A 25,376-nucleotide genomic window follows, 5' to 3' on the forward strand; every position below is an offset into this window, starting at 1 on the left:
CCCATGTTCAATTTGATCACAATCTCGTTCGAGATAGTCAATTATCACTATATCCCCTCGCGCGATGGCCCACCGCAACATGTTTTTCACATAAGCCAAATTCGGATCAGTCCTGGCAATCATTCGCATGGAGCTTTACTCTCTCTGGTGTAGGTTATGGTGTTTTGGGTTTATAGATCTGACCTTCTGCAGGCATTTCAAGTAGGAAGCCCTTTTTCAACAGTATGTTGATCACTTCTGGACTTCGGAACGTACGTCCTCTGTCCTCATGGCAAATGCACCGGTAAACCTAGCATAGATCGAGTGGATCCTTTCAAATAACAATTTGATATTGACGGAAAGGGGGCCGCATGGAACAGGGCAGTTATACCAAGGGTACATGTTCCTTTCCAGAAAAGTGAACGAACATTGTAATACTTTCATCTAGTTTTTTTTTTTTTTTTTTTTTTGTGCGCATCAAAAGTATGTCACTATCGCATGCGCGTTTAACTATTGCAAGTGGTAGCTGCTTTACGAGAAACTTCACTTCCCCAAGGTCTCCCCTGCAAACTTTCTCCCACGCAAACTTTCTCCCACAACAGGTCTTCTCCAGCCCTTTCGGTCATGGCTATGCTCAACCAAGTTGTATATGACTCTCCCAGGCCTCTTTCATGTCCGAAACGACGCTCTGTTGTAATCCCTCACCCTCATTTACCTTCTTACGCCAATTTACCACGACCTGCAACACGGGCCCCTGATTGTCCACCAGCACTTTATATAAAAGCCCTCCTTGATCCGAAGCCAGTATTTGAGTTTGCCGTCATCCCCCTCGCTTTCCTGTTGTTGATTCCACCCCGGATTGGGGATAACCAGTCCCTCCATCGACTTCGTTCCAGTACCATTCTCCGGTGTTTTCCCAGATTTGGAGATGGTGGCTTCTAGGGCTTTTTGAACAGCTGATGTCATGTCACTCCTGAATACCCATTTGGTGATCGATCCCTTATGATAATGAGCGTTGAATCAATACAGATATGGATTTAACAGGTAGTATAGTCGGCCAGTGACTTGCATAAGAGAGTTGATATCGCTTTCGTATCTTGAATAGTCGGCGATCTCCATGAGCAGTTCATTTGATAGGCTTAGGAGACATCTTGTGGACTATTTGCGATCCGGGTAATATTGTCTGAGAATGGCCTCTTCATTGTCTATGGATTTGTTCTTGAGTGAGGTCAATGTGACAGCCTGACAGACAATTACCACAGTGCCTTAGGTTAACCATGTGATAGTGTATTCTCGTTTGCAAACAGTTCATAGTCAACCAATTATATATTTATGCTGTGTGCCCCCTTTCGGCCCCAACTATATTCAAGAATTCCTATTAAAAGACGGAGCAAACGACACTGGGATTCCGGAGTTACAGTTTGCCAGAGATGAAATTGAGTATGTCTTTGGTGTATTCCTGAACGATCATGGTTCATTAAACTAATCAATTCGACAGCTTCTTGGACGCAGAGCAAATTTTACTCCAGATCTCTTTTATTGACAAATCCGTTGAGAGCGGTGTTATACGCATGCATAGACTTGTGCAAACAGCGGTCATTCGGCGCATGACATCTGAAGAGCGGCAGCAGATGTTCTCCATTCTAGTAGAGATTTTGGGGGAAAACTTACCGGATACATACAGCTCCGATATTGGCCACCAAGTCGCTTCCTGGGAACGATGTGAGCGAAGCCTGTCTCATCTGGAAAGCATTGTCCAAAAGAATGCAGAATTCAGTATCATACCAGGAGATAATCAACCATTCGCAGAGCTGTTGTTGCGCTTCTGCTGGTATCTGTATGAAAGAGAAGATTACAGCATTGCTAGATCTTTTGTGAAAACTGCTCTGCAGTATCTCTCTGATCGGAACACTCTTGCATATGCTAGTGCCGTTGGTCTGCAAGGCCTGATTGACCTTGATATCTCTCGCCCTGCGACCGCTCTGGAAGCATTTCAAAAGGCGCACAAGATCCGTGCAGCCATCCTTCCGATCGACGACGTATTTCTCGCTGCCAGTCTGGTCAACATTGGTCTCGCTTATACTGAGTTGGGCAGGCTAGACGAGGCCTATAAATATCTTCAGAAATCTATTGACATTTGGCTACAGCATAACAGCGATTGGGTTGGCAATTCATATAGCAACAATTCCAGTTTATTGCTCCGTATGGAGCGGGCTGATGAAGCCGAAGAGATGCTGAAGCAGTGTCTGTCTCTGAAAGACTTTATGGATGAGATATCTCTCAAGACCGGCAATCCACGGTTTTCTGGGTATGGATTGCATTCCTAGGATAGATACTGGCAATCCTGATGGTCAATTTGGCTACAGTGGCATGATCCTACTTGATAGAATTTGGTTAGTACAGGGTCGATACGACCAATCCTTGAATCTTGCTTCGAAAGCTCTGGGCTTCCGATGGCAATGTCTAGGAGAGCGCCTCAAAGTCTGCGACTCACTGTATCAAGTAGCCAGTCTTCTTGAGCGAGGAAACAACCCGGCATTGTCGATGTAAGTACACATATTACGCTATCAACTAGCACAGCTTTGCTAATGCGATTTCTTAGCCAACCCCTCGAGGAGTGCATCAAGATAGCAGAGGGCCTCCCGCAAATTGTAGGACTGCGCCACCTTGCTCGCGCAAGTCACAAATTATCGCATACCCTGAAGCACATTGAAAACGATCGGGAAAGCACCGAGTCTCGATAGAGCATACCCTCTAAAGGATGATATATACAAACTCGACGGAGATTTTCCGCATGGCATCACCGATTTTGAGAGCTTTGTTCCCTGGATGTTATGGTAGAGACATTGGATCGACAAGAAAAGCAAAATAGATACATTCAAATACATTTCTTCTAACGCTCTGTTTGTATTTAGAATATAACACGGTCTGCTGCACAGCACAGACACGTCTTGCCGCCAGGATCTCAATTGAATGCTGCGCAATATATCATCAGCCGCTGATATGATGACCGATGGTTTTAGAACAAGGCTGGCATCGTATAGTCAATATATCATTGGACAACGGCTAGCTGAAAATCATGCATTCTTCTTTCATGCAAAAACTACTGCACGCTGTTGCTTTGGGTGGCTATACTTTTGTACGAATTGGATATTTAAAAGGCGCACCCTGGTTTATATAGCCGTATATGAGGCATGCTAAGCACAAGTGATTGCCTACTTCTTTTCTCGATTAGATAACTAACACAACTCGGCGCTGTCGTTTTCGCTTTGTGGGCCCCATGGCGGCAATACATGAACTATTGTTAAGCAAGCGACCACTCAAACCTAGTATGTTAAACCTTCACTATACCTTGAGAAATATCAATCAATATCATAAAAACAGAATATAACATACAGGTGTCTGTTTCCAGCCGCGTAGAAAAATATATACCACGAATACCAGAGGGGAAAAGCTGGTATCATTATATCATGATAGCCAAGTCCTTGGCTGGTACAATGCGTGGCTCAAATCACGGTTCCAGCAACTACCCAGCATAATGTTTGATATCTCTCCTCCCACAAATAGTGACAAGAAAAGGGTCCATCGCGATGAATTTTGGCAATCGTTTCTGTCGGCATTTCTCAAGATTGAGGAGTGCATGATATCAAACATTACTATCACCATCGATCAGATGATAACACAGTTGTATGATGAAGGTATATTGGTTCTTCCAGCAAATGATACTGTCACCAATTGTGAGCATCACTATGAATGTGCTCGGTATCTTGTCTTCTGTGCTCTGGCCTGGCAGACGATGCTTTACACTCCAGCACTTGGCATTCCTAAAAACATGCACGGATCATTGATGCTCGCCATTGACGAAGACAACGGTTGCTGCGAATACAGACATATGTCGATACAACAGGCTAGCCATGTTTGTTCAAGCAAGTCAATCAGCGAGTTTTTAATGGGATTTGGCGTCCTCCTTCCCTCGAAGAATATGTGTCTGAACGACGGCCTAAATGTACAACGTCAATTCCATGAAAAGACAGATATCTCCACAGGAAAGTTCAATGTTTACCTACTCAGTGCGGTAGCGGGGCTGCGGATCAAGTGGGTGGACGCGCTTGTATGCCATTTAGAATTCATTTCGAAAACTAGGGAGATCTCACTTTTCCGATTTCCTTCGTTCTGCGAGTCACTCCTTACGCACTATGTGCATGATGGCGATCGGGCCCCGATTCATGCGTGCCCTACAACAAGCAATCTGCGTTGTCAGTGGGCAACAGAGAGTGAAATCAACCAACTACTTGGTGAAGTCCTTCTTTCCTGCCGGCTACTTTTCGGTCAGACCAGGAAGTCTCGAAATGCTTTCCACTCAATCAATTCATATTCAAAGAAGACTTCCTCAAGGGATAAAATTAGGGATCCTCTGTTGCTGGCGCTATGTACCACCAATACGTGCCTGGGTATCTACCCTGGTCCTTCAGATAAGGAAGCATACTCTCTTCTTCGCGACTTTTCTTTTATCCGGTATCGCTTAGCAATTTTGCAAGGACATCTTTCGAACACAACATCTCGCACATGGGTTCAGTTATGGCGAGATAACAGACTCAGCAAACTGGTTGACGTTTTGGGCAGTGATTCTATTTGGGGCGTTTAGGTCCCTCATGGCTCTCTTGCAGGTTGTTTGCAACTGGTACAGTTGATCAAGCAGCAATGGCAACGTAAAGAGGATGTTATAGGATAGTATTCACGGTCGTCACATGTATAGCCAAAAAGAACGCTTAACAGCTATATACTTTTCAAGTCAATTTCTCGCTCAAACCAGCTTTGAATAACCCCGCAAGCTGTCGGCTCATATTCCTTCATTTTCACTTCCTCGTCCTCGACATATGTGTTCGCATGGCAAAATACCAGAGGAGGGTCTTTCTTGGAAATAATAATATCCCTCCACGCCAATGCCTCTTCGTCCACGTGCGACAAGTCCTCGTACAACTTGCGGCAGCTGTCTTTGTCTGCCGTGCACCGATAGATATGTAGATGTAGGAGCATGCGGCCCAAAGATGGTTTGCCTTTCTGAAGAACCTCAGAACGACGTATTTTTACTGTCAGACGCTTGGTTTCGGGGTCGCACTGGATCGTGTACAGGCCGTCGCTGTCGCGGAGAAGATGTCGGAGCATCGCATAGTGAGCCTGGTAGATATATTAGACTTTGGACAAGTAGTATCGGTTATATCAACTTACTCTACTGTGCGCCTGGCCCCAATTCTGTACGAAAGTTAGCCTAATTTTTATTTCGCTCTGTTAAGGAAGCAACTTACTTTTGTAGTTGGGTCGTAGTTTTCTAAGCCTCGCAAGCCGTCTACGCCCAGCTGTAAGTACATACTATAATAACTGTAACAGAGTCAGAAAACAACCTTCATATAACCCAGAGATAACCTACCGTCATCAGCCGTAACATCGCTTTGCCTGGTATATCCAAAGAGCTCTAGAATTTGCGGTTCGTCAATCAGATAAGCACCAACAAGTCCTGCCCTGCATTCATCCACGGTAGTCGACAGATCTTCAAAAACACCAGACCATGTCTGTCCCGGATGATACCAGCTTTGAATCGGCTTCCCGGTCAATGGATTTAGTGGTGGATTCTGAGGATCAAAATTGAAGCTGTTCCGAGATGTTTCGCTTAGGAACCTTCCGGTGCCGTGTCCCAGTATTTGATGCAGGACCACCCAAATATAGTACGAGTAGAATCTGTGTTTTTTGAATGTGTCCTGCTCATTTGGATCGACCATATGCAGACCTCATGCACGGCTACTTTCGGATACCATGCGGTTTGAGAATATAATGTTTTTATATCCCGTTTCTTGTCGAATGTCGTTATACTGTCTACATTAGCGGCTTTTCCTGTAACCAAATTTGAAGTACTTCTCACGTTTGAGAGATTGATGTCCGGGAAGTTTAGACTCGAGCAATAAGCGAGACCTGGACGAAGTAAGCTCATGCCGTTCAGCTAAGACGTGAGGGGACCTACTTTGAACACTCGAAAAATCCGGGGGCTCGAACATTTCCTTTTCAAAGGGTCCTTTTAATTCTCCATGACCCTCCACCCATGGAAGCCTGTAGGCAAGACTGTTGGCCGTGCTTGCAAGTTTGTGCAGTCCGCTCGTTTCTGCAGTGTCCGCTATTCCGACAATTCCTTCAAACTCCGCACGGACACCTAAAGGGTCTCTGTACGGCTCAACAAATCTAAGCACTGTCTCAACTGTGGGTGCTTTGTTGGTGACTCAGATTCTCTGTGACTCTTTATAGTCTCTAAGATCGCCGGTCAAGAAGCTTCTATGTATTTTTTCCAGCATCAGTTTTTGAGTATCGTTCGAGGCGTGTTGAACTGCTTCCTGTAAGTAATGGCATACTTGTCAAGCTCATCTTTGTGGTCACCTCTTACTAGCCTAACAGGAGCAAATGAGGATGATTTGTTTTTGGCTTCGACGATGTGTTCATCTTATTCTACTGATGCTTGCAGGATCTCGTAACTGGGATTCTCAAGGGTATCGGGTCTTCTCAGGCGAGTATTCTCTGGTAGTATGGCATTATCCTCCATAACATTTGATACAGCGTTTAGATCTTCCCGAGATGCCAAACATTCATTTCCTAGATAATAGGCAGTTTGTGTGAAACGACCGGGGAAGTCCAGGCTACTGGGAGCCTCTGCGAACATAGCTTCATTGATGCGGTTAAATATAGCATTAGTGCTCTTTGAGAGTGAAGCTAGCTTCCCGAGGCTCTCGCTAGATAATTCCGGCCAAATTTTCTGGTCTCCAGAGCCCTATAAAAGTTATAGTGAGAGTCAAAGAAAGTGCGCATATTACTTACGAAATGATTCCCGATATTAGACAAGAACGTTGCAGCGTAACTGAGGAACTTTCCAACTTCAGTGGGATCAACCTGTGCCTCCGTCGCGAGAGTATCCCAATTCCCATCACATTTATGATACAACGCCATTATGAGATCGTAGATGTCGTTAGCTTCCGGAGATACTTGTCGGAGAATCACTCTGGTGCCACTCCATGCTGCTCTAATATTATATTCACCCTCATTAGCTAGACAGCTCCTAGATAAGGCTTTTCGTTCATCAGTACTTAGCCATGTAGTGTGCATAGAGTTGCTCCTCGCCGCTCAGGCCGTGGAAGGCCGACCCGACGGTCAATTGATATATCTGTGGCTCAAGCATCGTAAAAGTTAGAACATGAGTACATTGAGAGTCTGGAGAGATGGATAGGTACAAATGTTGATGCTTGATAACCCCGCCTCACGCGTGGGGTCAGGGCGGCTTTCTAAAAAAGACATATCGCATCATGTGAGAATAACACCTGATATTCTTTTGATTGCGTTTTTGAAAATGAAATAGAACAGATACTCGGACTCATACGTTTCAAATTGGTTCATGCAAGGACTGGATGAAGGGATTGCATATACATCTTTCGGGAAACCCATTTTCAAGGACCCTAAAAGGTCAACATGTAAGGAGCCCATTCTGAATGCGTTTCTTGCCATGAATTTGGAAAATTTAAGCTTTCCATAGGCCAATGTTCGAAATCAATTCCCTTGCATCCAATGGCTTCAATCGGTAGGGGTCCAATCGCATTAAAAAGCCGGGGGAACCCCCAGGTCTTAGAGAATTGAACACACTGCTACCTCAAGTCCAATAATAACAATGCGATTCCTTTGCCTTCCAGGCGCGTTTAACAACGCAAAGGTGAGCTCGATAGGAATGGGTTATTCTAAGGAGTATCATGTGCTAACCACTGTCTACCAGTAGACATTCGAGGCACAGCTCAGTACGCCAAATCTATACACATCTCCCTTGCCATCTACTAATACAAAAACCTATCATCTCCAGAGCCATTATGTGATATCCTTGAATCCGACGAAAGTGCTACCTTCCACTTTGCAGAGGGAAACGTCCTCGTCGACATACCCCAAGAATATACAGGCTTTTTTGGACCACCACCAAACTACGCATTCTTCGAGGTGAATAACCGGGACGCCGTTCTCCAGCATATCCGACATTTCCCACGTGGCGAAACCCCTGAAAGTACTTTGCGCTCTATTACAAAGCAATCTGTCTCTTCCTCGTTCCAGAGTGTTCGGTCTGCCCTCGACTACCTGACTCAGCTTCTTGATAAGGAGCCGGATATAGATGGCGTCATTGGGTATTCTGAAGGAGCCCGTGTTGCCGCTTCACTGATATTGGACGAGAACCAGAGACAGAAGGATTCGGGGCGGACTCCTCATATTAAATGTGCGATATTTATTGGAGGATGGCAGCCTGTTCATCCTGTTTCCGGTGGTGATGTGTACGCAGATGAGACGGAAGAAAGGATTGAGGTTCATACCTGCCATGTCCTTGGCAGTAATGATCCATATATCGATGCTTCACTGGCACTGTATAACCTTTGTAATCAGGATCGTGCGGATCTATTTGATCATGGAGCCGGGCATGTTCTTCCACGCGAGAAGGCAGCTTTGGAGGACCTTGCTGATGTCGTTCGAAACATGATCACGGATGCAAATGAGGTTAGTTGATACTATACAGAAGGAAAAGTTTTCGTAATGATTTTGGCATCAGTCAATTCAACGCGTTTCTGTATCCCAACAGCAAATTGCGAGGGTTTCACATTCGAAGACCGAATCAACTTGTTGCTCTTTGAAAGAAGTATACTCTCGCTGAGATTTATAAATACCTCCAGCAGCAAGTTAAGTAGCTTGCTAATATTCAATACTATAGTGATCTGGAGAACTGACATCTTATTCCGTAGAAGGATTTCAAAAGGAGGGCCAGCCGCACAACTTCATGAGCAAGGTTGCTGGCAACAACTGTATCGCCTTCACCAAAGTGCTTCTCAAAACAATCACCGTGAACAAGGATAAATGCGAGTAGTTTACCCAGTAAAACTGGTGGGCTTTTATGATAGGTGTCATTTCCTTTGTTGCGAGTTCGGTTGCTGGCATTCAACTATGAAAACACTTGACGAGAGTATCTATATGATAGTTAATAAAAACCAAAAAATCTTCCCGTATATACACTTCACTCTTTAGCATGCAGCTTGTTGACAAACCATGATCCCTACTTAGCAGCGGCAAGCAATTTGCTATCAATTTGTCATGACTTCAATGACTTGTATAAGTGATGCTTCGAAGCGCTCTAGAAAACTTCACTGGATGGCCACCCAATAGATATAAACAGTCGAATAATTCTTTAAATAATTGTAGAAAAGTTATCGTACATGAAATGTGACCGAAGTGAGTGCAAATGTCAGCAAACGCCTACTACCATTGAGTACATATAGTTTATCCATCTTTAGCATATCTATACTCAGTAGGAAACTAAGAATTAATTGATTCCAATGTGGCTAGCTACTGTAGATGTTTTATGCGGAAGTCTGGGAGCCTGACCTTTCCGTTTTCAGTCCGACTTCTCGCCGGCTTTGGCTCCCTAAGCAGCCCGGAGTGTATCCGGAGCAAGGTGGTACATGTCTAGAGCGATTCAGGAGCATACCTCGAACACTCAGGCTTGGGTCACCGCACCCCCGACAAGGGACTCAAACAAAACATGCAAAGCCGAGCTTGTAATCTCACTTCATCAAAACTGACACATTGGTTTGGTGCCATAAAGCAGCAAAAACTCACATTTTACAACTGTGGACCAATTTATGAGCCACAAATACTACATATTTCAGCTACTGAAAATTGATCTTGTCATATCTATGTAGTTTAACTCTATAGACTGGAATCTATATGCCATTCCACATCCACGCCAAATGCACCGAAGTTAAACATCCTAAGACTGCAAGTACAAGAAAGACCATCTCCAAACCCATGTATCCCGCGATATTCTCAGCACCAGCGAGAAGAATCGGAACAGCCCCAGTAGCCAAATTCATAAGACTTGTCATGAATCCAAACCCAAACGTGATTACCTCCTGATAAATTACAGGGTCAGTGCTGTCCTGATTACCATCATTGGTGACATTAGTCCCGTACTGTCTCTCAGTTGCACTTTGTACTATCCCTCTAGATTTTGCAGACCACGACCTAGCCACAAAAAGAAGACACCGTGTGAGACTTGTCCAAAATGCAACCCCAAAAAGCGCGTATGCAATGCCCAGTAAACTCAATGGAAAGACTGGTCCGATATCAGTACTGACCAGGAATAGCAGATGTGAAAAGAACATAAGCAAATTAGTAATAATCAGGGAAGCTGGATAGCGATTGAATAATGGTAGGTCCAATAAGAGGCCCAATGGCGGGACAAGAACGCTTGATAAGATATATGGGATACTGCGGTACACAAATAAGTTCTCGAACACAAGCCATCGATGATTCCGGCTTCTTACCTTGTCGCCGAGCCAGCAGCACGCTGATCACCACCATAAAATGTAAATGCGAGAAACCGCTGCGCTGAATTTGTAAACGTATTTATGCTGCCGTATCCCAGTATGCAAATGAGTCCTAGCTGCCAGAACATATAGGGGTAATCAGAGAGGGAGGCGAGGAAGTTAATATTTCTTCTTGTTCCCTCTTCATCATTTCCCTCATCTGTACTGGCGCCTTTACTTTCAGAGTCATTGATAGATACCAGATAAAAGGCACTCAGGATAGAAACCCCGAGAGACAATCCAGTACCCAACCAGCCTGCAGCAACGACGCCATGGGCTTTGGCCAATTGCGGAACTAGAATTGAATTGGCCACACTACCTAATCTCCATGACGCGAGGTTCATCGCCAGTGCCAGCGAGAGGCGTTTATCTCTGCATGCAGCCTTATGTTAGCAATTTAGGTTCCACCTCTAGTTAAGGAATACAAACCGGAACCATCGGGTGGTAATCTCAGTTCCGAAAACCCCCATAACCTCGCCACCAAGCCCGAACAAGATCCGGCCCAGGATCATCCCCGATTGTAACCGTGTCTGAAAAGATAGTACAAACACCAACTGGCCAAGAACCACGCTTGTGAGTGTTAACAAGAGGGCGAACTTCTCGCCGAAGCGCTGTAGGAGGTGTCCGGAAAAGAAGGGAAGGAATATATTCGGGGCCGCGTATGCAGTGTACAATGCAGACACAAGGTAGGCATATTTCGAGTCAGAAAGGCCTAGATATGTTTGCAATGGAGTTGATAGTGAGGCAGGGAGGTCGTAAACTGTATATTTTTATTTCCATAGTATTAGCGCCTGGATAATCCGTACAAGTGTTTCTTGGATATGATGGTTCTATTTACTAAAGTAAACTCCCCACATCAAAGTGCAAACGGCCGTGAGGACACACCAGTGGCCTCCGATGGCCTGTGCCATTATTGAATGCGGTATGGTTGCTAAGGAAGGAGGCAAAGGTAGAAGTGTTAAGTATTGATGTAGCCGTCTTTAATCATTCAGCACAAACCACATTTTGCGATGGCCTGAAAGTACGTGGGAGTGATGTAAAATATCTGCACTACAAACGCTAGGATCTCTTCTCCTGCCGCTTATTTCTGCAAGAGTGAGTGAAAAAGAGGGGTTGTCTGCCATATTGTGATTTGATGATGAATGCAAGAGGGGTACATGCATATTGGCATCCTGTATGAGCATTTATCACTTCTGTCCAGTTTACTGGAATATAGTGGGAAACACAGCAATTCCTGGTCAAGAATAACACTAACAGATTGTTCTGGACTCAGCACTGCCCGAGTAGTGGAGTTAATATGATGCCTGCATTGTGCCAATTTCTCGCGCAGTAGTTTGATGCAACATGCTTTCTTTCTACATTGGTCATGAGGAAAGTGCAATTTCATGATACAGGGGTCAAGAAGAGGGGTTGAGAAGAGGGGTAGAGAAAAGTACTTTACCTATATAATGCCCTGGCGTATTGCACCAGAGATGCTTTAGAGATCTAGCATTTAATCATTTTATTCCAAAGAATAACGGCTATGGCGACTATACCAGGCCAATTGGGTCGTGTCAGCTCCTTATTTCCCTACGTTGAGAAAGACTGGTGGAAAGACGCTTTTAATGAGACATATATCTGGACCGACGGAGATTGTGTGGAGGATCCGGTCATTACAGCAAAAGAATGCGATGAACTGCTGCACATCCCCCGCATCAAGCAACTCTTTCAAGATGCCAGAGACTCTTCCCCAGTGCAGGTCCTGGATCTGTGCTGCGGCCAGGGCCGGCACAGCATCAACCTAGCGAAGCGCTTCCCATCTGCGCACTTCCATGGAATTGATCAAAGCACCTATCTCCTCGAGCTAGCCCGTGAGCGAGCAAGGACCGAACAGGTAACCGGCAACACCAGGTTTGGAGCGGGCGATGCGCGCCAGATCCCTGTTGCAGGAAATAGTTTTGATGTGATCATCCTCCTTGGGAACTCCTTCGGACACGGTAGTGAACAAGACAACCTGCAAGTCACCCGGGAGGCCCACCGGGCCCTCAAACCAGGAGGTGTTTTAGTCATTGACCATGTGGATGGTGAGTGGATGCGGTCCAATTCCACCCAGAGTGGATGGGAATGGCTCAATACCGACCTTGTGACAACGGCGAACGAGCATCTCCGCAGAAAAGCGAATAGTATGAAACTTCTGGCTTGTCGGGAGCGTGAACTGTCGCCAGATAAGAAGCACCTTGCTAGCCGGGAGATTGTGATCGATGTGGCAGCCCCGGCTGTGTACCAGGATCTGTTCTATTCCGTCCGGATATATGACTTGGACGAAATGGAGGAGCTCCTTCATCGGGCCGGACTGTGCATTCAGCACCAGGATATAAAGCAGCTCAGTGGTCCAAAGAGTGAGATTGGTGCTGCAGATGCGGGAATGATGGAGTACCGACAGTTGGTCGTTGCTTATAAGCCAGGTGCAACATCCGCACCACCTCCTCTTGTTCCTCAAGATGTGAGCTTATATCTCCACCCACACTTGGTTCAGGACTATGATCCAATAAAAGGCCGCTCATTGCGCCTATCAAACCCCGTTCCTGTTGGTACAGTCCTTATGGCGGATGCCCCATATGCCATAGTTCCCGCAAACAACCCTACGACGCGCGACACTATCATGTGCAGCAATATTACTTGTCGTCGACAGGTGCCACAAGCTATAGCCGTCCGTTGCCCCAATACCTGCATTGATGATGTTGCCTGGTGCGATGACCAATGTTATACAGCAAGCCAAGAAGCCCACCACTTTGAATGTGCGTGGCTCAAGCAACATGGAGCCACGATCCGCGAAAATGAAGACGAAGACACTCTTGCTATGCTCTGGATCATTATCCGGATGTACGCAGGGCGCCATCGTGAGACATGGGCTGGGACCCGCTCCCGGCCGGATTACCCATGGCAAGACAAGTTCCCATATGGGTGGAAAGCAATGGAAGATCTTCGCGGCAACATGGATCTCTGGCCACAGGCACAGCTTGACCGCTGGCGGAAACAGATTGAAATCTACCTTAGCGATCATCCCGGACTACCGGGTGTTGCGGAGGTCTTGACGCTCATATGTAAAGAAGAGGCTAACACCTTTGGACTTTATCCTGGTGCCACAGGGTTGGTACCCCTGACGGGTGAGCCACAAAAGAGAGGTATCCAATACGGACTGGCCTGTTTCCCAAGAGCAACCATGGCCAATCATTCATGTTCGCCCAATGTAAAAACCCCAATAATTCTTACGTCATAATAGAGGTTTATATACTGACGCAGCTAGGTTTATCATGGACCAGATGATCGCAGTCGGATGCTTTTTACTGCATCAAGAGATATTGCCGCCGGTGAGGAATGCTGCATTGCTTATTTCGATCTGTCAAAGTATGTGAATTTCGAAGCAAGACAAAAACGGGTCCACGATCTCTTTACCTTTGCCTGTACGTGCGAACGGTGCTTGAAGGAGGGCAATGCATGAACAGCATCGCGTTCTCGCTCTCCTGGTATATAATAAGCAACTGATCAAATGGCAACTGACTACTACTGAAATTGGATATCAAAAAGCCTAGTCCTCATGGAATACTCCTAAGAGCCATCCTCAATTGCACTTCGTTGCTCTAACGCTTTGACAGTATCTCAATCGCGTATTGGTTAAAGTAATGCACTACATACATATAGTTCCTTTAAGACAAATACCATGTCAAACGGCTCTACATGACACCACACTTATGGAGGTGGCATGTCCATAGACTACCTCCGTTTAAGACAAACACACAAACCATAGCTTTCATATACCTCCCTACGCCAACCTTAAGCTAGCGCCACGCTTCATCAGTATGCATCTCCCCATATTCTGCCAGGTTCCACTACCTCGTATAATTATCCACTATCCTCTTTAATGACCTCACTTATACGGTCTGGCATACCCTACCATAGACTACTAACATTCCATGTTGCTGGGAAGTGGTTGTAGTGTACAGTACTTTGTCCGGATAACTTCCTTCTTCACTCCTGCCTTCTTAACTCCTTTCCTTGTTGGGTAACCGTTTAGGAAACGCGCCTCTTTCTCTCTCTCCCTCTTGTTACGATGGCTTGATAGTCCTTCAACCGTCCATCAATCTATCCATCATCTTCATCTCCCTATCGACCATTGTCATCTTCCGCAAACAGTTCTCTTTGTGGAACTATCAACACATCTTTTATAGAAATTTTGACTTGTACCATTCACGAGAAAGTACAACCCAAGTTTGGTTCAATGGAAAAGGCAGATGTAGGAGGCACCAGTAGCAGGTCATGGCGACTCTGGCATTTTGGTCTTCGCCTTTGGAGACGAAGTTTCCATACCACTAGGGGTGCACATCGGTGCACCCAAGTAGACCATATTGCTGTTGGTGCGCTTCTCTTGAAATATTTTGTTTGAAAACTGATGATGAGGGCTAGGTACTCTCTTTTGATTCTCAAAACCCAGCAGACACTGCAACTGAGAGCTGGGTTGGCTATGTGTACTTCTCTCCGTTTACCATTCACGAGTTGCTGGTATGTACGTGTCTTGCTAGATTGCTTTTGATATCGATATGTGCTACTGTGCTCCATAGTTCTTCTTGAGTTGGTTTTGGACAAGAAGAAAAAAACCCCAACTATCAATATCGGCCAAGCCTGCACGAGATCATGGAACCATAAACACCGGGTAGCCTCCTTCACTCGACATAAATATATCCGGTTCCTAATGGCCATGATCAAGATAAACCAAATTGTCAAATCGGTGACATTATTCTGGATAATACGTATATTTATTATACGTTGGCGAGCGAATGCTCAATTATAGATTATACACTATTGACCATGAAGGTAGATATGCAGGTGAATCCATCAATGTACAGAATGCTCTCTAGTGTGACGGCTCAGTGCTGCGTCAACGGTCGATATTAAAAAAACGACGCCAATACGCCAAACAAAGCCGTACAAGCAATTAGAGTACATACAAGCATGGGCCCTGTCACACAATGACTATAAAACCCCTTCATCATCAAGATAAATTTCCTTTTCCTTCTTCTCTCCAGATTCGACACTCTCATCGAGAGGCTACTACCCAGTCTATATAGAAATATTGTTTCATTATTATTTACTGGTTACCGAGCCGTGATACTAGAAGAAGGCAGGCAATGGACAAGGGGGTATATATGACCCCGCCCATATGACCCCATGTATGGACTAATTCCTTTTACTTGATTACCTCCAAAGAAATAATTCCTTGAGGAATAGAAGGAAATTGTAACATGATATAGTCATATATTTGATCAGTCGGTGTGATTAGTGGTCGAAAATGCTTATCTCAAGGTAGTTTCCGGCAATGTATATAGTTTACCACACACGGTAACTTTCTATGAGACTGTCACGTTGACCTAAAAAAATCTCAAAATCATAATGTCAATCCCAGAAAAGTTTTTTTTTTTATATCTCAATGAGCAATGCAACCAATATCCCCGTGTCGTCGGCTCCCACAACCAGCCCGACAAGCACAATGCCCCTCCTCACCGTCTCCAACGAAGTTCTCCTAGAGGTCGTCAGCTGCCTAGAATGGAACAGCGGCATCAACGCCCTTATGCAAGTCTCCGGTCGAACATACTACTTAATTTCATATCGGTTATTCTGGCACAACGTGTTCTGGGCCGAGAGCACAGCGTTCAAATAGGCGCTGTACCGCGGCTATGCATCGGTTGTCGAGCAGGCCCTTGACACTGGGCATGGACGAACATAGAATACGGGTCACTCTCAGGCCCGCTAGATGTGACGTTATACTACGGATATGCTGGTGTGGTAAAGGTGTTTCTGGAGAGAGACATTGGCTTTGACGAGGATCCGAAGCGGATGATTAGCTCGGTTAATGGGATAATTGAAATTGGAGATTAGTCGCCTCTGCATAAAGCATTGGCGCGTGGTCATCCGAATGTGCTGCAGGTGTTTTCCTCGTATGTCAAGAAGTGTCAGGGGTATGATGTGGGCAAACGGGCACGGCCTGTGCGTGTGACGTGGCATACGTATGGGATAACGGTGACCGGGACGGCTGCGGAGCAGTTGATGAGGGATGCTGCTGCGAAGGGGGGACTTGGAGTCAGTGAAGTTTCTCGCACAGTTTCTCTATTTCAATCAATAGCGAGGTTGAGGGGACGTATGATACTGCGCCGATTATTCAAGCCGTGAGGAACCATTGAATCGAGGTTCTTCGGTTTTTGTTTAAAGCTGGCGTGAACCCGGACCGAGATGTTATGTATAAGGAAGATACACCCTTGTACCATGCGGCGCAGAATAGCGGTGTCGATGCTGTTCAACTCCTGCTTGATAAGGGGGCTTGTGTTGATCCTTGTATGATTTACCAGCAGGGCGGCCGTGGACAATCCCTCGAGATCCTGGAAACGACTATCGCACATGGACATGTCAAAGCTGCGGAAATCCTATTGAAATGCATAAAGATCAAATCCAAGAGTAAAAGCACTCTTAAGGATAAGGACACTCTCATAATCGCGGCAGCAGCTTACGGATTGACTGCTTTTGTTCAGGAAATACTTATCCACGTGCACAAGGAATATTTAAAACAGCAAAAAGGCGAGCGAACGTTCCTGGGTGATACTACAAAATAACCCACTTGCGGTGGCTATACAAAACGGCCACAAGGACGTAGTCTCATTGTTGATCGATTATGGCGCCTGTATGAAAGATATTTACGGGAACTCATCACTCATAAGAACTGTTTCAAATGGCCATACAGAGGTTGTGTAGTTGCTTTTTGATAAAGGTGTTGTGGACCTCAACCAAAACGATTTTCTCACACCCAGCAGCTATTCGTTTTCAAGGCAATGTACCCATGGGTTTGCTGCTCTGTGCCATGCAGTACCGTTCCCATTGATTATTCAGCTACTTCTCAATAAGGGGGCTCAGCCCGCAACCAGGGCGAAGAAATTGATTTTGGTGACGGAAGTTGTGCGCTTGAATAGTGAGGAGATGACTCAGATACTTTCTAAGGAAGCTATCCTCCCGGAAGCGTACGAAGAAGACTGCAGCAAACGAAGAAACGCACGCTGCTTTTGACAAGGCAATTGAACAAGCGGCCGAAGAAGTGGCCGGGCAGCAGGTTGAGCAATCAGGTGAGCAATGAGACGAGGTGTCCACGCAAGCACCCGAACAAGCAGGCGAGGAGGCAGTCAAACCAACAGCAAAAACAACAGCGGAGCAAGGAAACGAAACAATAGGAGGAATATCAGGGAGAAAGACGCGCAAAGTAATTTCGATTGTTCAGCAAATCGGCGCGAACTCCTAGGAGGTGAATGGGGTCATGTCAAGAGCTCTTAGTTCCGGCGATGCAACAATGATCAACTACCTCTGTTGCCAAAGGTGCAATCCAAATCACAAATGGCCATAGCATTTGGGTGGCGAAAAGGTAACGAGCCTAAAGGTAGCAGCAATGGCAGCTTACCGCGAAAAAGCAGCCACAACACTTGGTGTCCTGCTTGCACCACGGCGCCGATGTCAACCAGTTGCAAGGGGACTGGTAGGCGTACTACTCGGACCAGAAGTACTTGACTGCATTAGAACTTCTTGTTGGGCGCCGGGCCGACGCAGCTTCGCGTACAAATAAATGGCGACGAAAGGTGCTGACACTGGCATCAAATAAACGACATCGAAAAACTACTCGGTTTTTGTTATCTGAGAGTTGCAACCAGGGTGCCTCTTATGGTGTTGTTGCAGAATTGAAAAAATCCTGTCGGGACCACCCACGCCAGGGGTGTGACTTGCAATATGAGAAGGTCTTGAAAGACGCTTACTGACGATCGATATATCGATATACCCAGTCCCGAAGAAGACTACCTAGGGCATTGAGCCGGCTTGGCAAATTATTCCCCTGGTGTAATTATTAATGCCTTGCTTCTTACTGTTTTTATAATAACAATGTTGGTTTATTTATTTACTGAGCATGGATCACATGCCTTCACCGTGTACTATACGGAGTAAGAGTTGTTGGCTTACTCTGAGTAGTGACAAAGCAGCAATAATACGGAGTACTATTCTGAGACAAACCCTACCCGGGCTAAGATATGAACATCATACACGGCCAATGCTCAGGGATATTCATCCCTTGGAAAAGGGACCTCCCTTCAGCCACTCAGCTATGAGCTCTTTATTTTCCTGGGATATTGTGATATTCTACCCTAACACATAGGCAGCAGCAAGAATGAAACATGACAATATTGGTGTTCTATGGCAATCATACCACGAACTACGCTAATCAAGCATGACATTAGCACGATTCCATTTCCCGTTAGCACCGAGCTGTCAACAATATCTGAAACAACTAATGCAGGGACAGGATGACATACAGGAGGGAATGTAGTCTCCGTACCATGTACGAAGAACAGGGGACAAAATCTGAATGTCGAGTACTCTGCACCTCTCGACTCTCATCCCACGTGGTATAATCAAATGAAGAAAAACCAAGCGAGAGGCGAGAAACTCCGCATTTAGTCCGTACCATAGATACTACTTTCTTCATGATACTGATAGGCTCGTCTACCGGAGTGCGGTTAAGGGTTTCCGAGACCGGAGACGGATCAGATAAGATCGTGATAATTTAATTTGTGCAGCATACGATGACGCATTTGGATGCTGTGTTTTCGGATGTTATTTTTGATGCAGAGTAGAGAATTCTACGAAAAGGTTCTATGGATATGAATCTAGCCAAATATTGTGGTCTCCCCGGCTCTATACGGAGAATATGAGGTGCAGACAAGCTCTCCATCAAGTGCAGAGCATTCCGCACTCCGTAAGGGATGTCTCCTGTCACGACAGTCAGGATGTCTTCTCGTCTTTGACCCTAAGCATACGATCCGATGTCGGTTGAAAGCCACCGTCTCCAGGCATACAAACCTGATAACTACAGTAGAGTCCATGGCACAACTGCCGATCATGCCAATTAGGCATCATGTCCGGTCGCTACATACTGGAAGGGGATAGTGCGAGCGAGGTCATAAAAACTTTAATGAAACCAGCGCGCACAGAATGCTCGTAAGGGTATGGCGCTCATAGTCTTGCCGCTGGTCAATGGCTAGTTTGACCGGTGCAAAATAGATGCAGTCTTAGCAATGGACGGGCCGGTATCTCGTACGATGTGGACTGGACCTTTGTAGCGCTGTGAATTAGTGGAAGTATGACTTCTGCCTGAGGCACACAGGCCATAGATTTCCAAGTTTCGCCCGGGACTTCCCCGGACATCGCTTCGCCTCCCCAGCCTCCATTGACGTCTTCTAGAAGTAAATAAAACCTGGCTGGGCTTCTGCTTGATATATCCATTGACTCGTCATCATGAATTGAATTGTCACTTCGATGAGTCGTCCTATGAAGATCAATTCGCCGCCGCAGCAACGGTGGCGGTCAGGCCAGAAGAATAGAGGGCCGTGATTGAGCTAACCTCGTTTTTTCTCGCCGTCTCCGAATCCAGAAGCCTAGCCGATCATTCCTTTCGGGCCCACCGTCATTTTTTGCCGGCAACCACGGATGCTACGCTGTTTGCTGACCGCCGAGGTTCAGGGTTTTCAGGGACAGGAACAGGGACAGGTTCGGCTTTGTTTTCCCCCACGTCCTGAGACGTGGACTGTAACAGATTGTTCTGGTTCTGCTCTATCGGCCGTGTTCCCAGTGTTCCGAAAAGTTTATTCCAGCATGAGCAGTTTCCCGAAGAAATTGAACTCCCGGGATCTGGCCGCCCGCGGTGGCCTTGCAAGGATAGAAATCATGATATGGAGTGATAGCAATGATTATGGCCGGATGGTCCGAGATTGGAACAGATGATAAAATCATAAGGAGAGGCAGGGAAAGAAAAATCAGGGCTGAAAACTATTGGTCGATCTACACAGGGGACTGGGCATACGGCATACGGACTATCACCTCGTGGACCTTTCCCTCCTATGGCGGATCTGCACCGACCTTTTGCGTGAAAACTACGGTATCCCTTCCCGGAAACCGCACAACGAGCTCTAAGACCCGAAACTGTACTCCGTATGATTGAAAGAAGATAATAATGGAAACATGAATAACAAACAGGCGCAGCATGACGGAATGATGCATGAGCCACACGGGCCAGTCAACAGGAAAGAAACAAAAAAAGAAAATCAGTGTGGCTGGTTTCACTATGACAAAGCACACTGCAGGGCACACGGGAGAAAAAGACACCTGCCACACGATCAACAATGGGGAGTCCATTGGCGGCAATTCGAACCTCCAAGAGCACCAAAAGACGAATCAGAAATGCCGAGACCCTTGGTCGATACCCACACGGCTCAGCGAGTCAATAGAGCATGCCGATTTGGTTGAGAGGACCCGGTCTCGACTAGCGGTTCCACCACTAAGTGATGTTCCGTTGGCTTTACTCTGCAACAGCGGCACGCCAAAAAGAATGATGCATCAAAGAGTCTATCGTCCGCGATCTTCATAGGCTAGACGGAGTTGGTTCATACCAATCCGGTACAAGCATTTTGGCGCCAGAGGTCAACAAACTCAAAATGTTAAACCCACTCCCAGCCAGCGGATGTCCGTACCCGCAACAAAGGGTCCATCGCTACCTGATATGGTAGCTAGCAATCCAGGCACCGAGATGTTGTCAGTTGCAGTAGTGGCTGGTCTTTGTTGAGCCTATCATAGCGTCACCGGTTGATCCCCTGTTCTGGCGGTTATAAAGACCTTTTGGCTTCCGGTTCAACAGTTTTGTTTCCTCTTCCCTAGATATTCTGTCATCAAACCTCAAACCTCAATCTTCAATCTTCAATCTTATCCCAAAGTCACCATTCACCTCAAACACATCAAAATGAAGCTCACCGGTTTCGCTCTCGCTGGTTTCCTCGGCGCTGCTGTCGCCCTCCCTCAGCCTCAGGTGTTCGGAGGCGCCCCCGCTCCCGTTGAGTTGTCGAGCTCTGCTACTCCCACCTCTTCGGCTGTTCCCACCAGCTCTGCCGTCGTCTTCAAGCGCCAGTTCGGCAGCTCCTCTTCGGCCACCCCCAGCAGCAGCTCAGCTATCTACAAGCGTCAAATCGTCGCCACTCCCTCCTCTTCCACCCCCGCCGCCACCAGCTCTGCCGTCTACAAGCGCCAGGACCCTGCCTTCCCTCCCCCTCCTCCCTACAACTTCCACCCCACTCCTTCTTCTAGCGCTACTCCCTCGTCGAGCGCTACTCCTTCCAGCTCTCCTTTCTTCGAGAAGCGCCAGTACGGCTCTATCTACGTTCCTTCGTCGAGCGCTACTCCCTCGTCGAGCGCTACCCCTAGCGCCTCTGCTCTCTTTGAGAAGCGCCAGTTCGGCTTTGCTACTCCCTCCAGCTCGCCGGTCAGCAGCACCCCTGCCAGCTCGACCTCTGCCGTCATCTCCACCCCTCTTTTCTAAATGAATCGAGCCGCCGTGAGGCAAGGCATGAGTCAACACTGCACCTGCATCTGCATCTGTTGACTTAGACTTCCAGTTCATCCAACTGGAAAGAATCGAGTCGGAAGTGGATTACCGTGAACATTGAACAAATACTACTGTCATAAACTAATGGGTCTGGTCACCTGTTTGGAGTTATTCTTTTGCGTTTTTGTATATTGGGTGTTTTTGTTTTGTTTTGAGCTTCGTATATAGATTGCAATGCACTGCGGCTTGTGAATTGACTTTGCGATTTGATGTCGTTACGATTGTGTTATGATAGATTGATGTCATGAAATGATATTCTTGAAAAGTCCATCCCTTTTCTGCCTTCTGCGATTGCGAGTAGAATGCCTAGTAAATTATATAACGATGTGCAATTGGCCATGTAGGGTATGTGGAACGATGTTCTCATTTTCCTCACATCCTCATGCTAATGCGTCATTCCTGTACTTCTGGTAGCTCATGGTAAGCCATGAATCGTAATGGCTATGGGGTACGATGTTGGGGTTTCCATACTCTATTGTGTTATGAGGAATTTACACTACAACAGCAGGTAAACACAGATAAATGTGTGCTCAAGAAAAAGGTAATTCAACTCGTATAACATTATATATCTCAAGTAGTCTCACAGCATGCAGCAATTATTATGTCTATCTCCTATAACGGCCTCCTCCTAACCCTCTGCACCTCATTCATCATCGCCTGCATCAACACCCTCTCACTCTCAGTCATACTCTCCTCCTTGTCTATCAACGACGCCGTCGTCGGCCCAAGCAACGGCTTCAAATCCGCCTCACAAACCACATCCGCATCAGGTAACTCACCAGCCTGAAAATATCGCCTAACACCCTTCGCGATACAGAGTGATGGTGATGCTCCGGATGTATGCTATATCATTATCAGTATATTATGATGGGTGAGGAGGTAGTGGGAGAAGGGAAAGAGGGAGAGGCATACGCCTTCAGAATCCTGTCGCAGAACGACAGAACCAGAGAAGCTCCGAGACATTTTCTCTGCGCTGTGGAGCGGTGTTACTGGATCGAGGGTATTGCTGATAAGGAGGAGTGGGTTGGATGTGGTTGCTGTGAAGGGGCCTATTTATGCCACTCATTGTTAAATGGATTTATCCCAATAGAGTAGTAACGGGGAAGGGGTTACCTGGTATCCTCCACTTCGCCCTAGCCTTCCACCCAACACAAGACATCCTAATATGCGCCCAGTAATCGCCTAGCATCTTACTATCCTTTTTCAACTCATCCCAATACTCCCTAAACCCATCCTCATCAACATCACCCATATACTCCGCATCCGAGCACAGAATCGCAGAAGTCGCATAGCTCTCATTCTCCCCCGGATCCCGACACGCCGTCGACCACGGTCCAGCCATTTGACACTGATTAGACGGGCACGAGGAACGATGATTTACCTGCTTAAAATCAACTATGGCCGAGCCATCGCCGTTGCTCAGTCGAGCCAGGTACTGCGCGAACAGCGGGAATGCGAATATCGGTTGATACAGAGCGACACGGAGCAAATTGCGGATATCAGTCCAGGTAATTACCTCTGGCCCGTGAGATGGTGATGCCATTACTGGAATTGAGGCATTATGTACTTTCTCGTCGAGGGTTAGGAAGGCCTCTTTGATGGATTCTGGCCCGCCCGTTGTGTATAGTGGACAAGAATCTGGTCCGACTTCGTCGCAGTATAGTCCGAAGCGATCGAATATGGCGTCTGCGTCGCGGATTGGGTTTGGGCCAATATCGGCAAAGTATTTGTCGACGTCGACGACGCCGTCGAGGACCATGCGGGATATTCGGTCTGGGTACATTGTTGCAAAGGTTGTTCCTAGGACGGTGCCGTAGGAGCGGCCCCAGTAGAGGAGTTTTTCGTCGTTGCGGTGCCAGCGGGTACGGGTTATAATGTGTTGTTCGGGGTCGTGGCCGTGTGTTCGGTCATGGAGGGTTTGTTGTAGTTGTCCTTGTTTCTCGCGCCACTCTGCATGGCGTTCGATGATCTCAAGCATGTCCCGTGCGACGGGGACGGTGTTGATATGGTTTCCTAGGGCTTCATCCTCGCCGGCTGGGGGTGTCGCTAAATTCAATGAACATCCTTGGTTTAGTGCCTGCGCTCGTTGCCAGTGACGCATAAACGAGTTCTCTGAGCTACCCAGCATCCCGTCTGCTTCCATCTGCAGTTCCCAGGCCACCTGCGAAGAGAGATCGGGGAAGCAGCTAAAGCCGGGGGTTGTGTTATTCACGCCTCGGGGGTCGAAGCCTATCACGTCAAAGTATTTTGTATGTGGTGTGTTTCCGGTTGCGTCAGGGCTTTCTTCGGCATCTACGATTGTTTGTAGATCTCGTCCGGCTACTAGAACCTGCATCACGCCTGATCCCCCAGGGCCTCCTGCTGCGTGTAAGCCAATTGATTAGCCGAAAGGTTAGAGGAGGGAAGTACCAGGATTGATCAGAACCGCTCCTCCATATCGCGGATCCGTGGCAGACACTTTGGCCGGTAATCGTGTCAAGGCAACGGCAACGCGGCGGCCTTGTCCATCGGCGCGGTTGTAGTCCATTGGGACTTCGAGTCGAGCACACTGAAAGCCATCGAAACAGTCATGGTATTCAATGGAAGAAGATGGTGTGATCTGCTCTCATCAGTCTGTTGATTTTCTCAAAATGTGCTTTATAGTAAACCAACCTGATGCCAACTAAACCCTGCTCCCGGAATGTCATCAAAAGGGTTCACATCATGACCATTATTTATATTATTATAATTATTCCCTAGCCACAACAATCCTGCCAAACCCAGCAGCGCTATAGTCGCCGAACGAGCGACATTTTGCCGCCGCGGGCGTTGGATAAAAGACGACAACCCGGTCCCCTTCATGAGACTATGTACCCAAATACACAATCAGTGTTTGTCAAACAATAGATATGCGATCCACTAGCAACCCGACAAATAAATACCGGGCATTTAAAAAGTAATATACGACAAGCAGCACAGACCCGGAGCTGATAAACACGACGACGGGGATTCGTCAACTTCGCATTCCATGCACGGCAGAAGCAGAATATAAGCCGGCAAAAGTTTAATAGGCGGCCCTTTCTTTTCTTTTCTTTTCTTTTTTTTTTTTCTTTTTTACCCTCAGTTGGGTGGGATCGGGGTCCAGCTGATAGTCGTCGGTATGCACAGAGTATGCATCTATGCCAAACGGATTTTCACCATGTGGGTCGCGTTTCCCCGGGATTCAGCCGTATCGCAGGATCTTTGCTGTGTAAACGAGGGATTCAGGAGGACGAGGCTCTCGAGAAATTGTTATCCTCATACGCAAGAGACGTCTCAATTCCGTGAGTTGACTGGTCGAAAGGTCAAGACCCGTGTCTGGCATCATTTTGGCTGATGGCTGGCGGCTGGCTGAAGCCAAGCAACCGACCCATGCTGATATGATCTCTCGAAGCTTATTTGCGAGACAGTCCCGCGTCTCTTTCATAGTCTGAGATTAGTCGGGTGTTGGGTAATGTGGC

At 46.8% G+C, this 25,376-nt stretch overlaps 8 protein-coding genes across 8 annotated transcripts; 5 read left to right on the plus strand and 3 right to left on the minus strand.

The window, feature by feature from the left end:
• Positions 1–1,484: 1,484 nt before the first annotated feature.
• On the plus strand, positions 1,485–2,529 carry EURHEDRAFT_463663 (TPR-like protein; the record flags this gene model as incomplete). The annotated part of the gene is made up of 2 exons (XM_040784897.1): positions 1,485–2,287; positions 2,346–2,529. Coding segments are annotated over 2 exons (987 nt in total), but the record flags the coding sequence as incomplete, so codon positions are not given.
• Positions 2,530–3,187: 658 nt separating this feature from the next.
• On the plus strand, positions 3,188–4,803 carry EURHEDRAFT_525851 (uncharacterized protein). The gene has a single exon (XM_040786962.1). The coding sequence runs from the start codon at positions 3,518–3,520 to the stop codon at positions 4,622–4,624; it is 1,107 nt and encodes a 368-aa protein (XP_040635602.1). The 5' UTR covers positions 3,188–3,517; the 3' UTR covers positions 4,625–4,803.
• On the minus strand, positions 4,756–7,195 carry EURHEDRAFT_518007 (dipeptidyl peptidase III; the record flags this gene model as incomplete). The annotated part of the gene is made up of 9 exons (XM_040786623.1): positions 4,756–5,157; positions 5,209–5,232; positions 5,286–5,358; positions 5,404–5,764; positions 5,996–6,210; positions 6,265–6,359; positions 6,476–6,790; positions 6,838–7,039; positions 7,104–7,195. The coding sequence occupies 9 exons, from the start codon at positions 7,193–7,195 to the stop codon at positions 4,756–4,758; spliced, it is 1,779 nt and encodes a 592-aa protein (XP_040635603.1).
• A 483-nt stretch (positions 7,196–7,678) lies between these two features.
• EURHEDRAFT_545660 (uncharacterized protein) lies at positions 7,679–8,649 on the plus strand (the record flags this gene model as incomplete). The annotated part of the gene is made up of 3 exons (XM_040787453.1): positions 7,679–7,720; positions 7,784–7,802; positions 7,865–8,649. The coding sequence occupies 3 exons, from the start codon at positions 7,679–7,681 to the stop codon at positions 8,548–8,550; spliced, it is 747 nt and encodes a 248-aa protein (XP_040635604.1). The 3' UTR covers positions 8,551–8,649.
• A 1,009-nt stretch (positions 8,650–9,658) lies between these two features.
• On the minus strand, positions 9,659–11,403 carry EURHEDRAFT_415907 (MFS general substrate transporter). The gene is made up of 4 exons (XM_040782811.1): positions 11,242–11,403; positions 10,833–11,163; positions 10,362–10,775; positions 9,659–10,305 (listed from the first exon to the last, which is right to left on the minus strand). Exons 1-4 carry the CDS (start codon positions 11,312–11,314, stop codon positions 9,759–9,761), a joined length of 1,365 nt encoding a protein of 454 aa, XP_040635605.1. The 5' UTR covers positions 11,315–11,403; the 3' UTR covers positions 9,659–9,758.
• A 453-nt stretch (positions 11,404–11,856) lies between these two features.
• On the plus strand, positions 11,857–14,181 carry EURHEDRAFT_415908 (S-adenosyl-L-methionine-dependent methyltransferase). The gene is made up of 2 exons (XM_040782812.1): positions 11,857–13,632; positions 13,690–14,181. Exons 1-2 carry the CDS (start codon positions 11,926–11,928, stop codon positions 13,882–13,884), a joined length of 1,902 nt encoding a protein of 633 aa, XP_040635606.1. The 5' UTR covers positions 11,857–11,925; the 3' UTR covers positions 13,885–14,181.
• A 6,818-nt stretch (positions 14,182–20,999) lies between these two features.
• EURHEDRAFT_415910 (uncharacterized protein) lies at positions 21,000–22,234 on the plus strand. The gene has a single exon (XM_040782813.1). The coding sequence runs from the start codon at positions 21,259–21,261 to the stop codon at positions 21,829–21,831; it is 573 nt and encodes a 190-aa protein (XP_040635607.1). The 5' UTR covers positions 21,000–21,258; the 3' UTR covers positions 21,832–22,234.
• A 213-nt stretch (positions 22,235–22,447) lies between these two features.
• On the minus strand, positions 22,448–25,188 carry EURHEDRAFT_533304 (putative proteinase). Its single transcript, XM_040787242.1, has 5 exons — positions 24,550–25,188; positions 24,307–24,496; positions 23,011–24,255; positions 22,810–22,946; positions 22,448–22,740 (listed from the first exon to the last, which is right to left on the minus strand). Exons 1-5 carry the CDS (start codon positions 24,736–24,738, stop codon positions 22,510–22,512), a joined length of 1,992 nt encoding a protein of 663 aa, XP_040635608.1. The 5' UTR covers positions 24,739–25,188; the 3' UTR covers positions 22,448–22,509.
• Between the last annotated feature and the right edge of the window lie 188 nt (positions 25,189–25,376).

Source organism: Aspergillus ruber, assembly GCF_000600275.1.
Source record: "Aspergillus ruber CBS 135680 unplaced genomic scaffold scaffold00030, whole genome shotgun sequence".
Classification (NCBI taxonomy): Eukaryota; Fungi; Ascomycota; class Eurotiomycetes; order Eurotiales; family Aspergillaceae; genus Aspergillus; species Aspergillus ruber.

What these genes read in the sequence shown, in the direction of transcription:
- EURHEDRAFT_525851 (XM_040786962.1), top strand. Translation starts at nt 3,518, where the DNA reads ATGTTTGATATCTCTCCTCCCACAAATAGTGACAAGAAAAGGGTCCAT.
- EURHEDRAFT_415907 (XM_040782811.1), bottom strand. Translation starts at nt 11,314, where the DNA reads ATGGCACAGGCCATCGGAGGCCACTGGTGTGTCCTCACGGCCGTTTGC. An exon ending in GATGTGGGGAGTTTACTTTA is followed by an intron (nt 11,164 to 11,241) that starts GTAAATAGAACC and finishes AAAAATATACAG; the next exon opens with TTTACGACCTCCCTGCCTCA. An exon ending in GCTGCTGGCTCGGCGACAAG is followed by an intron (nt 10,306 to 10,361) that starts GTAAGAAGCCGG and finishes TGTGTACCGCAG; the next exon opens with TATCCCATATATCTTATCAA.
- EURHEDRAFT_415908 (XM_040782812.1), top strand. Translation starts at nt 11,926, where the DNA reads ATGGCGACTATACCAGGCCAATTGGGTCGTGTCAGCTCCTTATTTCCC. An exon ending in ATCATTCATGTTCGCCCAAT is followed by an intron (nt 13,633 to 13,689) that starts GTAAAAACCCCA and finishes TGACGCAGCTAG; the next exon opens with GTTTATCATGGACCAGATGA.
- EURHEDRAFT_415910 (XM_040782813.1), top strand. Translation starts at nt 21,259, where the DNA reads ATGAAGCTCACCGGTTTCGCTCTCGCTGGTTTCCTCGGCGCTGCTGTC.
- EURHEDRAFT_533304 (XM_040787242.1), bottom strand. Translation starts at nt 24,738, where the DNA reads ATGAAGGGGACCGGGTTGTCGTCTTTTATCCAACGCCCGCGGCGGCAA. An exon ending in CAGGGTTTAGTTGGCATCAG is followed by an intron (nt 24,497 to 24,549) that starts GTTGGTTTACTA and finishes TGATGAGAGCAG; the next exon opens with ATCACACCATCTTCTTCCAT. An exon ending in GGCGAAGTGGAGGATACCAG is followed by an intron (nt 22,947 to 23,010) that starts GTAACCCCTTCC and finishes TGGCATAAATAG; the next exon opens with GCCCCTTCACAGCAACCACA.